We start from the raw sequence: 13,458 nt of genomic DNA, 5'->3' as shown, positions 1-13,458 counted from the left end.
GGTACCAGGGATCAAACTCACGACTGCCTGCTTGCAAGGCAGGTGCTTATGCTGCTGAGCTAAATCCCCAGCCCAGGGGCTGGTTCTGTCACCAGGTCTTGGGAATGGATGGAATTCCAGGCCTCCTGCCGCTTCCTGGCTTTGGGCAATGCACCTGTGAGAGGGACCCAGCTTTGTGTAACCCTCAGAAGGGGCGCCAGCAGAAGCCCCTTTCAGGTGCATGAGCCAGGCCACTGTGTGACAAGATATTCAAATGCCAGCCCTGGAAAGAGCACTGGACTATGTTCAGGATCACATGATGCCCGGTGACAGTCCCCCGACTCCCAGGTTCGGCCACCAGAGCACCAGCCCTAGAAGTCGAACCTTGACCAGAGCACCGGCCCTAGAAGTTGAACCCTGCACTGTGGCTCTCTGGAGGAATCGATAGGTTGTAACTCAAAACTTTTTTTTTTTCTTTTAGATGATCTTGAACACTCCAGGTTGGCCCTGAACTCACTATGTAGTTCAGGCTGGCCTGGAATTCACAGTGATCTTCCTGCCTCGGCCTCCTGAATGCTGGGCTCACCGGCATGCACCATCACATTTGGCTACAACTCAGAACTCTTGTGTGGACATCAGCTTGGTGATGAGCTGGAGAACCTGTGGGCTTGGATTGGGGAATCCCAGTGCTCTTGAATCTGAGGCTGGACTTTAACAAAATTTTCAGGCACCACCCGTCTACACAAAAGTTCTCGGACACACAGGATACTCCCCAAGGGAAGTGCGTGCCAATGCCCCAGCCACTTCCGCTTCCAGAGACAGGGCCTTGTTCCCGGTGACCTGTACTACCCAGGCAAGGCCCACTTTTTGTCAGCTGGGGAGGAACTCCAAGGGCAAAGAGGTGACAAATGGCTCCTGTGTCACTTTATTCTTTTCTACTTTATTACTTCAAATTAACAACCACAATAAAGCTCAAAAAAGTCCAATATTTACACAGGAAAAAAGTACAAAATTCCCCCCAAAGTTCTTCAGTATTTTTTTTTCAGTTTTTTAAATTACGAAGTAATAAAAAGCTTTGCTCTTTAAAAAAAAAAAGGAAGGGGAAACCGAGGTAAATAAATTAGGAAGTACACACATGGAGAAAACAAACAAAAATAAAATAAAATAAAAAAACAGATGTTAACTAGGAAGGATGGAGAAATCCTACACTTAGCCCTGACCCCAGGCTCTGCCTTGGAAAGGCAGCACCCGGGGAGGAGGGACCTCAGGCGACCCTCAAGACCGGGGAGCAGCTGATGACGTGCGGCCTGATGCTGTCTGGGACCGGGAGTGGATGATGGGGCCGCCACTGGCTGGCACCAGGGAGTGGTGGCAGGACCCTCTGTGCCCTGAGGGAATGTGGAGGACACCGTCCCCCCATCCTTGTAAGGGGAGGAAAACGGCAGCGTGGCCTGGCAGGCGGTGGGCACCCGCTGTTCTGGGCTCACAGGTCACACAGGCCCACAAGGGAGGCATCGTGGACCTCGCCTCTCTGCCTTCTTGGGGTCTTCGTGGAGAGGTGGATGAGGGGCCCAAATGCGCCAGGGGACACTGGGAAAGCCCAACACACAAAGTTCACTGCTGGCTTCGTAGAGGCGGGGGCTAAGTGCGCCCGTCTGGTTGGTTCAGAGGTGCATGAAATCCGCTGGGACCCACCTTCCATGACTGTGCCACTCCCCGACATGTGTTCCTCGGGTCACCTCTGATGGTTCCATCTCCAACGCCGAGGGTCCCCTCCTGCAGGTGCTGTGCTGTGCAGCACAGGAATGGGTGGCTGGGTGGGGCCGGGCCATCTGGCTCCTGTGACCTAGTGTTGTCCAGGGAGTACGTGGCAGCCTGTAGGTTGGAGGCAGTGGCCACGGCAGGGGGACCAGAATCCTCGGTGTGAAGGGCACCCCATCTTTTTGCCACTGGCAACATAAATCAAAGAAATAAAATCCGTCGTCGGTTTTGTGCTGGGTTTTGTTTTTTTTTTTTGCTGTTCATTGAGTGGTTTTTTTTTTTTTTTCCATGATTTTTTGTTTGTTTTTTTTTTTTAAAGAAAATACAGTGAAGACACTAGATGGGGAGAAAGGAGACAGATTAGGCGCCCAGCTGCCTGTGTTCTCACATCCATCAAGCCCCCTCCAGCTCCTGCCTTCCTGTCCCTGCAGCTATCATTCCGGGGCCTGCAAACCCCACTCGTCCTGGGAGGAGGCCACCCTGGTCACACAGCTGCCCACACTGCATTAGGCAATCTGGTTCCTGGGTCTGAGGTCTGATGCACCTAAGCCCTGTTCTGCAACCCAGCTCCACCTGCAGATGAATTTCTGCAAGCCAGTCACGGCTCACGTCCCTTGAAGGGTAAACTACTGTCCACTGAAAGCACATCCCCAAGGAGCTCTGACACCCCGCCCCCCGTCCAAATTACCCCTCTGCTCCCATTCTCCAAGCCAGGCCCGAATGGAATTTTCCTGGGGCCACCCTGCCCCTTCCTCTAGGTATGTGGCTTCCTTCCCAAGGCTCTGTATGAACCAACGTGCTTCACAGCCCACGGGCTGCAGTAAGGCTCAAATTCTTGTTAGGGACTAACTCCCCAGAAAATGTGAAGGAAGGGGCCAGAGATTTAGTTCAGCGGCATAAGCACCTGCCTCGCAAGCAGGCGGTCATGAGTTCGATCCCCAGTACGGGTTAAAAAAAAAAAAAAGTGAAGGAAACAGGGACAGGCTGGGCACAGTGGCGCACATCTGTAATCCCAAGACTCAGGAGGCTGAGGCAGGAGGTTTGCCATGAGTTCAAGGCCAGTCTGGCTACAAAGTGAGTTCAAGGCCAGCCTAAACTGTATAGCGAAATCCTGTCTCATGACAAAAAAAGGGTTTTAGCTCAGCAGTGTAAGCGCTTGCCTGGCAAGCGTGAGGTTGTGAGTTGATCCCTGGTACCAAAAAAAACCCCCTTCGGTCCCAGCTGGGTAGGCTCTGAGGTTTTATGCTTCTGAGGACCCTTACTTTGGGGCCACCCTGCACCCCTTGCACGGCACACTGGTTATCCTCTGAGGCCATGGCTGTGTCTAGCACTCACCTAAGCAAACACTGGTCCGATTGTGGCTCTCCTCACTTCCCGAGGTGGTCAAATGGCACGCTTGTCTTTGGGGAGTGGGCAGAGAAATGGGATACAATAAGCTTCAAAGCAGGCCCCTATGCTGCTAGCAACGGGGGTTGGCAGGGCTCTCCCCACCCCAAGTCCCTCAAGCCAAGGGAAGGGGCGTGGGACCCCAGTGGCTCTAGGACCCTGGGGCACTAGGATGTCCCCACTCTGGAGACAGAGCATCGCCCAAAGAAGTGAGGCACAGTAGTTGTCAAGGCTACACCCAAGATGGTGCCAAGGGGGCTCCCTCATATTGGGGTCCTCAAAGACAGGATGGAGGCAGGTCTGGGGCTTAACCAGGCAACCTCTGGCCCCTTTGCCAACCCCCTGGAACAAATGTGGCCTATAGGTAGGGCAACCTGGCCCTCCAGCTCTGTGCTTAGGACGGTGAGGGGCTTCCTGGTGACGGGCTGGTCCCCAGCACTACTACTCTCCAGGCAAAGTGAGATCTCTGAGCCTCCGAGTCTCGCCATGCTTGGTTAAATGGGCTCAGGAGACCTTAGGGGATTAACTGAGGCCAGGTCCTATAGCGCCATATGTCGGGGCTGCTCACCTGTGAGGCTGAGATCCGGGAGACCTCTTGTCGCCCAGTGAGGTCCGAGGACGAGACGTTGGCGGGAGCGCCCCTGTGCAGTCTCATGCTCACCTTCCTCTCCCGGTCGACCCGAGAGATCGCTCTGGGAGAAGTATTGCCTGGAGGGAGGGCAAGGGAGAGGCAGCGCCCTCAGATGGGCATCAGGGGACCAGACCCTTGGGGACAGCCCACAGCCCCAGTCTGCTGCTACTGACCAGCTTGCTGGATGCGGGAGGCTGGGGTGGAAGCCACAGGCTCGGCCGCACTGCGGAGCCGGTTGGCAGTGGCCCCCGTGGGTGGGCCTGGGGGCAGGGCTCTCGTGGCGGAGCCTCGCAGCTGCCCCATCCTCTCCTCGCGCTCGTGCTCTCGCCGCTCCCGGTCCACGTCCTCGGGGTTCCGGGCTGCACCCTGCAGAGACAGGAGAGGCGATACTGGTCAGCTCAGAGGCCGAGGCGTACTCTCCCTTGGCCCCCTGGCAGGATATAGCAGGAATCTGTGACCCGAGAGGGCCACAAGTAATGCTCAGTCACACAGTGCAAACAGATGAAACCACAGGACCCCCAGAGGGAGAAGGCAGGGTCTGAGGCGTGGCAGGAGCTCAGGATCCCTGTGCGGCCAGAGAGGGTGGTGCTAAGGCCCTAGGACAACCAAGGTCACCCCTGGCCCTCCAGACCCAGCCCGCTCTGTGTACCAAGAGGCCCCAGCCCATGAGGGTTCCAAAGCAAGCAGAGAAGGCAGTCAGAGGCCCACCTAGCGCACAGGCAAGGGACGCCCAAAGAGGAAAGGACAGGCCCCGAGCGACGACTCTAGGTGGCAGCAGGGCCAGGGCCTGGCCCAGGGCCCTTGGTGTTCAGCCAGGGGCTCTTTTCACCACTTGGCCATCCATGCCCTGCTCCCAGACCTGGCCACGGCTCCTGGCAGGTGCTGTGGGGTCGCAGCCAGGAGGCCCAGGAGACCCACACAGACACTGCCTGTCACAAGACGGTAGCTCAGGGGGCCCAGGAAGGAGCTGGGCTGGATGCCCTGTGGGGAAAGAGGCCTAGCAGGCAAGGCTGGAGACGAGGGTCCTGTGCCCCTGGTCCTGCCCTCTAGCCGCTGCTGCCCCACTGCACGAGGAAGAGGCCCAGAGGGGAACAGGGCTGGGAGCAGTGCCCACTGGTTACCTAGTCGGTCCTGGGGCCGTCCACAGGGAAGGGCGGGGGGCTGGTGTGAGAGGGGCCGCATCTGTGGAGGAGAGAGCTGTGGGCTGAGTCGGGGGGCCTGCTGAGGGGTGCAGGGTGTGGGCACTTCGTACCCCATCTTTCTCAGGGACCTGGCTGAGAAGGCCCTACTGCCTAGGGAAGATAGGGTGGGCCTAAACCCCCAAGGGAAGTGGCCAGTAAACAATCCCCGAAGCCTAGTGAAGAAACAACCCAGGTCAGTCACATCCCCTGCCTGGCACCCGGCTGGCACTGTTGGCACTCTGACCCCTTTCCTGGGATAATCCGCCCCACACACACAATTTGAGGCAGGCCCAAAGTCACAGCTGGTCAGAGGCACCCACAGGTCACAACAGCAGAAGTAGAGCTGGGGTCTGAACCTCATCCTCTGCCATTTGGTTTCACAGACATCCTGAGAGGAAACGGTTCAGAGACCTGCCTTAGGGGGACTCCCCATTCCTCCTACCCCGCAGCCAGCTGGGCAGGCTCTGGAGCACCAGGACTCCATCTCCTGACCTCTGGCCCTCACTCTGGGCTCCACCACTCAGCTGCTGGCTGTAAGAACTCAGCCAGAATGAGTCACCTCGAGAGACAAGAGTGACAGCAGCGCAGGGCCAATGCTACTCTGTTCTGAAAAACTAAGGCTTGGTGTGGCTATGTGATTCCTTCAGAGGCGCAGTGACAAGAAGCCAGTAGCTGTGTGGGTGACTGGAAGTTGGCCCCAGGTTACCCCAGCAGGCTTGGGCCAGTACCAGCCCCCCGGGCAGGAGAAATAATATGACCCTCTGCTTTTCCATCCACCAAAGCAACACCTTGACAAAGGTACACCAGAGAGAGCTTTTTTGGTCTTTATTCATCCACAAGAAAACACAAAAGATCAACATCAAAGTCAGCCAAGCATCCAGCCCTGTCGCATGGACTTCGTCCTTCGCTGTGTATAATTTCTTCCTGGCCAGCTGGTCAAACTCAGAACACGGGGCACTGTGTCCCCCGAGTAGCATCCCAGTGTCAGGTATCCGGGGATCCAGTACCCTGATACTTAACAACACGGGAGGCCACTTCAAGGTCAAAGGCAAGATCCGTCCAGTGGGAGAGTCCAAACCCACAGTGCCTAGCACGGAGTCCAATCTGCTGGGCTCAGCTTCCTGCAGAGTAGGAGGAGCCTGGCTGTAGAAAGTCTCCATGGTGCATTCCCTAAGAGATCCTGGTGGGAGTTGCAGGCAGTGGAACAGCTCGCCGTGGTGGTGACAGGGCCAGGGGCTGATAGAAGACCTTTGTTCAGCTTTGTATTCCACAGCTTGATCCAAAGAGATCCCAGGCAAGGGGTCAGAGCCTAGCAATAGTAAGAAGCGTGCATCTGGCCTGGCTTGAGAGATTTTATCGGCTGGATGGTCCCGTGAAGGATGCTGTGAAGATGTCCCAAGCAGCACTGTCCACAGGACCTGCCAGCATGACTGAAATATGCCCATCTGCCTGCCTGTGGCTCCGAGAACTCGAAATGAGATGGTGACTGAAGAACGTTTTCTGTTTTACTTAAATTTTATTAAAGTTAGCACCACAGGGCCAGGGATATATCTCAGGGGCGTAGTGCCTGCCTGGCAAGTACAAGGTCCTGAGTTTGATTCCCAATACCAAAAAATAAAAGTTAGCACCACAGTAGATGGTACAGGTCTAAGAGAACAAAGAGCCACTCTGGAGCACGGATGGGAGGGTGAAACCCTTCCCCGAAGCAGACTTAGATTCCCAGGCCCTTGTCTACTGCTCTCTTCTCATCCCATCTCTGGAGAGAAAGGCAACAGAGGCCTCCCCAAGGTGCCCAGCATGTGAGACCCCATTCTCTGCCTGCTGCCTTGGAGAACAGGACCAGGCTACTGTCTAGCGCCCAGAGAGAGAAGCAGCTGAACAGCAGTGTGCTTGGCATCCAAGAGGACAAGGCCTTGGTCTGTGGTGCCTGGCAGGGCAGGTAAGGGCCACGCATGAAAGCAGGCACAGCAGGATGGCTCGTGGAAACATTTAATGAGATCAGATTTGATAGAGAGGTCTCCGATGGTCCTGCCGTTCTGACAGGGGCCATTATCCCTTCTTCATGCTTGTCCTGGCCTTTGAGCAGCTGGTTCACTCCTAAGAATCCTACGCAGGCCTCTTCTGTCCTACCCTGTCCAGCACACAGCCACATCTCCACAACAGTCCGCCTTCCCCACTGTCCCAAACATGACACCCCGCCAGGCCTGGCCTTGGGGGGCTTGGCTGCACCAGGCGATGTCAGAACTGGGGCCCTGGAGTCCAGACCATGGGCCAGTAGCTTTGTGGTGGTAGCTCCTGCACCTCCTCCACCTCCTCCATAGGCCTATCTGGGAGGCCTTGGGTGCCCAGGGGCGCCGGGCACCTGGAAGTGAGAGAGAGCACAGCTGAGGTTCAGCCTTTGTGCTTTCTGGCTGCGTCGTGAATCGCAGAAGGGCCAGGCCTCGAAGGCTCCTTACCAGTATGTGGGAGAGCACGAGGGCCCGGCACAGGGCCAGGGACGGGGGCAGGGCGGTGCACTAGCTTCGCCGTTGCGGGGCTGAGCCTGGCTCGTGGGAGCCCCCTTTTTCCAGAACAGATGTGAAAGAAGACAGGGTTTCGCGGGCTTCAGAGCTCCAGGCACGGCTGGTGAACGCTTGTCCCCACCCCACCCCCCAGGATCCTTAAAAGAGGGAGACAGAGTGACCACCTAGCAAGACCCAGGGTCCCAGGACCAGGAGGAAAGAAGCCACTCTGCATGGGTCCAGGCTGGCCACGAGGGACTCGGAGAAGGCGGCCACCTGGGACGCGAAGGACAAGAGCAGCAGGAGGATGGTGCAGGCGGCCAGCAGGGCAGCGGGTGGACCTGCTAGTGCCACCCCTGCCTCGCTGGCCACCCTGATGCAGCAGGAGAAGGGGCGCTCAGGGACCCCGGTGAGGTCACTCATGCTGTGCAGCTCATACCTCCCATTGACTGGGAGCCCCGCCCGCCACTGGGTCACTCGGGCCCTACGAGTCAAGGGCTGGCCCGTCCGGTCCCCCAAGCCTGCCTCGGCCTTCAAGTGACTCACGAATTTGAGCATGTTCCAGTCGAAAACGTAGTCGTAGGAGAAGCCCTGCCGGTGGAAGAGGTTGCGGAAGAGCTGGCGCAGGTAGGAGTAGTCGGGCTTGTCGTCGAACCGCAGGGAGCGGCAGAAGTTGAGGTATGTTGAGAACTCGGCTGGAGGGGGCACACAGGACAGAGGAGCCTGGTGAGGGCCACCGACCGTCCCCAGATACCTCCCACCCGAGAGGAGCAGGATGAAGAGTGAACCAGCCTGCCGAAGATGGGGGGCTGCTTCCGTAACTGCTCCAAGGACCCAAGGTCCCCGCTCCCTGCCTACCCCCTCCAAGCACTCTGGGGTCATGGAGACCAGGGCAGCGGGTGTGCAAGAGCCCAGCAGTGGAGGTGACCCGAACACGACCCCAGCAACAGGAAGTGAACGTCCCTACCCCCCTCCGCCCACCTGGACTGGGAGAGGCCCCTTGGGAGATGAGCGTGGGCTGGGACACGGCAGGTACCAGCCAGGCCCGGACTATGCAGCAGCAGAGCACCCATGACTAAGGCTCTCTGGGTTCGAGATGGCCCTGACTTGCCCTCAGACAGAGGACCCATGCCCCAGGCCAGCTACTCACAGGGGTAGCCTTTGCAGAGGACCTCGATGGGCGTGGACATCTTCTTCTCACTGATCCGCTCATACTTCTGGCGCTTGGTGGCCGCTTTGAGGCCCTGCCAGGGCAGGGAGCCCAGGTTGAAGTACATGAGCACGTAGCCCAGGCTCTCCAGGTCGTCACGACGGCTTTGTTCTGCAGGGGCAGAGGGGAGGTGAGCGGCACCATCCCCAGCACCCCAGACCCCTGCAGCCCTGCTCTGAGCGAGGGCCTGAGGCAGAGCCTTCTCAGCTGTGTGGGCACAGTTCCTCCACCGCAGCCGCTACGTCATTCAACAACTATGAGTGGGCACTGCTGCCCCCATGCTTGGCCCACTGCATGGCCAGGGTGCAAGCTGTGGCATAAAGGGGCCTGGGGTCAAATCCAACTCTGCACTCACTAAAGCTTCTTTTCTTATGCTGCCTGGGTTAAACCTCTGCCTGCACCTGCCTTTCCTGGTGGTACAGAAGGGAACTGTCACCCACTCAACAGAGTCCATAAAGGGGCAGGCAACCACACCTCTGCGACGCCGGAATAAGGACTGTCTCAGTGAGGGCCCTGACAAAGTCCCTAGGAGCCAAGCATGGTGGCACTTGCCTGAAATTCCACACCTTGGTAGGCCGAGTCAAGAGGATTGCCCCAAGTTTGAACTCAGCCTGCACTACGTAGTGAGACCCTGTTGCAAACCAAACAAAATGAATAAAATAAAAAACAAAACCCAAGTCCCTCCCCAGGAGCCTTCGGCCAAGCTGGGGATGGGTCCGGTCACCAGCCCAAGCCCACACTCACCGATGCCCAGGTGCGTGTTGATGGAGGCATAGCGGGCAGTGCCGGTCAGGTTCTTGTTTTCCCGGTAGGGGATGTGCTGGTGGGTACGAGCGTCCCGGTACTTCTTGGCCAGACCGAAGTCGATGATGTACACTAGGTTGCCTTTCTTCCCGAGGCCCATGAGGAAGTTGTCAGGCTTGACGTCCCGGTGGATAAAGTTCTTGGAGTGGATGTACTCAATTCGGCTGATCTGGGGGGTAGGATGACAGCAAATCATTTAGCGTGGGTTCAACAGAGGGGCCTTCCAATGGGCTTGGCCCAGGGCTGAGGCCCCGGAAATGGACAACTGACACATTGTCCTGAGACCAAAGAGAAAGTTCTACCCTCAACTGTGAAGGATGCTTTCTTTTCTATTTATTTATTTATATTGGTACCAGGGATCAAACTCACGACTGCGCGCTTTGCAAGGCAGGCGCTTATGCCACTGAGCTAAATCCCCAGCCCCAAAGGATGCTTTCAAAGAGCAGATCAGGGAAGGCTTCCTGGGGGAAGTGACAATAGGATGGGCTTGGAAAGAGATCTTTATAAAGCGAGTTGTGAGACAGGCCAAGAGATAAAGACAAAAAGTGAACGGCAGACTCAGAAGTGAGGACCCGGCAGGCGAGGCAGCTGGGCCCCTGCAGACACCTGCAGCATGGTTCTACCCCAACGCAGGTTGCCAGGGGCACACAGTGAGCAGAGCAGGGAGATGGAGGGCAGAAAGTATCAAAGCATGGAGCCTGAGCTCAGCAGGGACGGGGCACAGACAGAGAATCATCACCTAGCTCTAAAGGACACCAAAGTCACCCTTTCTGCCTCTTTTCCCTTTAAAGGATTTGTTTGTTTTAAAAGCCTTTCTTTCCCCTTTAAGGGATTTTTTTGAAGCTCAAATTAACATCCATGCACAGGAAGCATCCCCAGGCAGCTCCTACCAGCCCTGGGCCTCAGGCTGCAGCACGGAAGAGAACCCCGAATCCCTGGGAGCTGCTGTGAGTTTCACCCCCAGACTTGATGGTCCTTCTCCCTGCAGCGTGTGCACCTGGCCTACAACTGCAAGCTGTCTGAGGCTCTTCAGGCCAGCTGCAGACTGCACCGCAGCGAGATCGGCACATTTCATGTCAGGTCAAAACATATTAATATAAACACACAAACAAACACACGCTTTTTTAAAGCAGTGCTGGGGATCAAACTCAGGGTCTCATGCATGCTGGGTAAATACTCCACCACTTAGCTACCTCCCCAGCCCTGGTTTTGTATTTTTTAAAAAGCTTTCCCTGTAGTCACCCTAATGCCTGCTCTGGCCTAGGCACTGCCCATAATCCCCACAACTGGCAAAGTGGGGGGAGGGGGGACGACACAAAGACTCCCGACAGGTGACTGAGCCTCAGAGAGGCTTAGCAATTCATCTTTGTCCTCCCCATGGAGCAGGACTCAGTCCCCAGCCTGTGTGATCAGACTTTAAAATCACAGCAACAGTGTCCTGGGGGCCCATCTCAGGGGCCTGACTTGGCAGGGCAGAGTCAAACCTGGAATCTGCATTGTAAACAAACACCCCAAGTCAGCTAGGTCCCTGTCTCCACCTCCTCCTCCAGCAGCCCCTGGAGGCAGAATGCAGAGCTGCTATCTTGTGCCCCATGGGAAACAGAGGCTGAGAGGGAAACGGGGAGGTGGGGACTCACCATCTGGTCGGCCAGGAGCAGCACCGTCTTGAGGCTGAACTTGCGGGAGCAGAAATTAAAGAGGTCCTCCAGGCTGGGGCCCAGCAGCTCCATGACCATCACATTGTAGTCGCCCTCAGCCCCGCACCACTTGATGGATGGGATCCCCACTGGGGCCGGGAAAGAGGGTCTGTCAGGGGCGGTCCTCCAACCCCCATCACCTGTGTGGCATAGCCCTGCCCCAGCATACCCTTCCAGCAACATCTCCCTTGCATCACCTGCATACTCACAACCCTGCCCCAGCCCTGCCCCTGCATCATCTGCATACTCAAGCCCTGCCCCCTTCTCATCTGCATACCCAAGCCCCACCCCAGCCCTGCCTCTCCTTACCTCCCCCCTGCATCATCTTGTAGAATTTGCTCTCGATATGCAGCTGCGGGTGCTTGGTCTTCACGCACTCCAGCTTGATGGCCACTTCTTCACCAGAAGCAATGTTGGCACCTGCCAGGGGGAGAGGAAGTAAAGTATCAGTCATCCTGCGGGTTGGGTAGTCCCCAGACTGCTGTGCCCCAGGGGAGGCTAGGAAGATAAGGGGTAACACTGAGCGGTGGCAGGGGGAGCTTAGCGAAAGCTTCTGGAGGGGCAGGGACAGCAACAGGTGTCCAGGAAAGGGTGAGAAATTCACTGGACTGTCCAGGGAAACCAGGTCTCTTCTAGCAAGACAGCCCAATACCTGAGAAGGGCAGGGCTGGGCATAAAAGGATCAGAGACCAGCTAAGGGACACACTGCATCCCGGGGAGGATGAGGACAGGGGTGTGTCAGGCCAAAGGGGGATCTCAGAAGAGAAGGGCCCAGGAGCCTCCCTTGACCAGCTCCAGTTACCCCCACAAGCACACTTCCAGGGGCCGCTCCAAGTGTCTACCCCAACACCCCTTCCTCTTGCAGGGAGGCCTCACCCCCACTATATAGGCAAGAAAATAGACCCAGTCGGGGTCACACAGCTAGTAACAGCTGGCTGGGCCAGCTTCTGGGTCTGGGTGTGAGAGTCCTACATGAACCTTCGCCTCTCCCTCCCCACTCCTGGGCTCTGCCTGAGAAAACACCCCCATGCGCCCCAAGGCCCAGCTCAGCCTGGACCCACCGCACAGCTCAGGAACTCACAAGAGCAAGCAACTAATTGCAAACACCTGTGTGCCTCAGTTTCCCTAGTTCCAGTAAGTAAGATGAACCGGAGGCCAACGGCCTACTGTCAGGGGAGGCAGGGGTTTCCCGTGACATGTGAGGAGTGAGCTGGGGCAGCACCACCCAGGCGACGAGCAGAACGGCAGCAGACACAGCCCGGGGAGAATCCGGGGACCAATAAAGCCAGCAGCCCCAGTCAAGGGTGAGGCCAGCAGGGGGACCCCGGCATAGCTGGTTCACGCCACACCAGGACAACGCCCCAGGGGAGCCAGGAAAGTCCAGGAGGGGGAAGCAATGTGCCCGTGGGCCTGGCCTCTTTCATGTGTCTACTGGAACTCTGAGTAACTCCACTCCCTGAGCAACTCTGCTCCCAGGCACAGACCTTGGGGACGTCAGTCATCAGGAGAAAGAACAAAGACACACTCAGGAACCAACACCCCAGAGGGCAGAAAAGAGGGGCAGATGACAACTTCACACAGCAACCAGCCACTCCCAGTTTCCTACTCTGGCAGCTGCACTCCTCCCGAGGCCTGCGGTGGAAGCAACCCAAGCACTCACCAGCAGATGAATGGAATATGGCCTATGTGCAGGGTGGAATATTATTCAGTTGTGAAAAGGAATAAAGTCCTGATACATGATACAACATGGTTGAGTTTTAGAAACATTCTGTTTGGTGAAAGAGGCCAGACGCAAGAGGATAGATAGGAAATGTCCTAAACAGACAAATCTGCTAAGACAGAATGTAAACAAGTGGCTGTCAAGTGGCTGCTGGGGGCAGGGGCAAGGAAGTGGGGAGTGGCTGCCGAGGGGCAGAAGTGCCGAAACATGTTTTGGATTGAGATGGGGTAATGGTTACACAACACCGCAGTAAAAGCTGCTAAACCGCACACTTTAAAATGCTTCATTTGGTTACAGGAAGGTCACCTCATTGTTTAAAAGGGAAGAGAAAGAAGCTTGACAGTTTTGACTCAACATCAAAGCATGCAATGCTAACCACGTAGTTTAGGGGTACGAGCGTGGTAAAAGCCTCCACCAAAGGGAACCATTCAGAGGTGGTGCAGGCCTGCAACCCAACCCTGGGTGGAGCAGGGGCAGCCTCGGGAGGACCACAGAGAGTTCAAGCCCAGTGTGGCTACGTAGCAAGATCTTTTCTCAAAAAACCAAACCAAACCAAACAAAACAAAACAAGCAATAACAACAATAACA

General features: G+C 56.6%; 1 protein-coding gene across 7 annotated transcripts in view; it reads right to left on the bottom strand.

Annotated features, from left to right (window-relative positions):
- Window positions 1–899: 899 nt before the first annotated feature.
- The window catches only part of Csnk1e (casein kinase 1 epsilon), a 30,554-nt gene continuing 17,995 nt past the window's right edge, over window positions 900–13,458 (bottom strand). For 3 of the 7 annotated variants that reach the window (XM_063243884.1, XM_063243882.1, XM_063243883.1), the window contains exons 3-12: window positions 11,460–11,570; window positions 11,091–11,239; window positions 9,394–9,622; window positions 8,590–8,760; window positions 7,986–8,134; window positions 4,879–4,939; window positions 3,931–4,123; window positions 3,695–3,834; window positions 3,076–3,140; window positions 900–2,076 (exon numbers count right to left, since the gene is read on the bottom strand). In XM_063243884.1, the coding sequence (XP_063099954.1) occupies window positions 3,124–3,140; window positions 3,695–3,834; window positions 3,931–4,123; window positions 4,879–4,939; window positions 7,986–8,134; window positions 8,590–8,760; window positions 9,394–9,622; window positions 11,091–11,239; window positions 11,460–11,570 (1,220 nt within the window). In that variant the 3' untranslated portion in view covers window positions 900–2,076; window positions 3,076–3,123. Of the gene's footprint in view, window positions 2,077–3,075; window positions 3,141–3,694; window positions 3,835–3,930; window positions 4,124–4,878; window positions 4,940–5,748; window positions 7,301–7,394; window positions 7,499–7,985; window positions 8,135–8,589; window positions 8,761–9,393; window positions 9,623–11,090; window positions 11,240–11,459; window positions 11,571–13,458 lie in introns of those variants that run through there. The other 4 variants (XM_063243885.1, XM_003470491.5, XM_005003844.4 and 1 more) reach the window with 4 other exon arrangements.

This window comes from Cavia porcellus, unplaced genomic scaffold (assembly GCF_034190915.1).
Source record: "Cavia porcellus strain 051 isolate PalLab524CR breed Dunkin Hartley unplaced genomic scaffold, mCavPor4.1 scaffold_40, whole genome shotgun sequence".
NCBI classification, from domain to species: Eukaryota; Metazoa; Chordata; class Mammalia; order Rodentia; family Caviidae; genus Cavia; species Cavia porcellus.
Note: the sequence above shows the minus strand (reverse complement) of the source record. Positions and strands in the feature narration are given on the sequence as shown.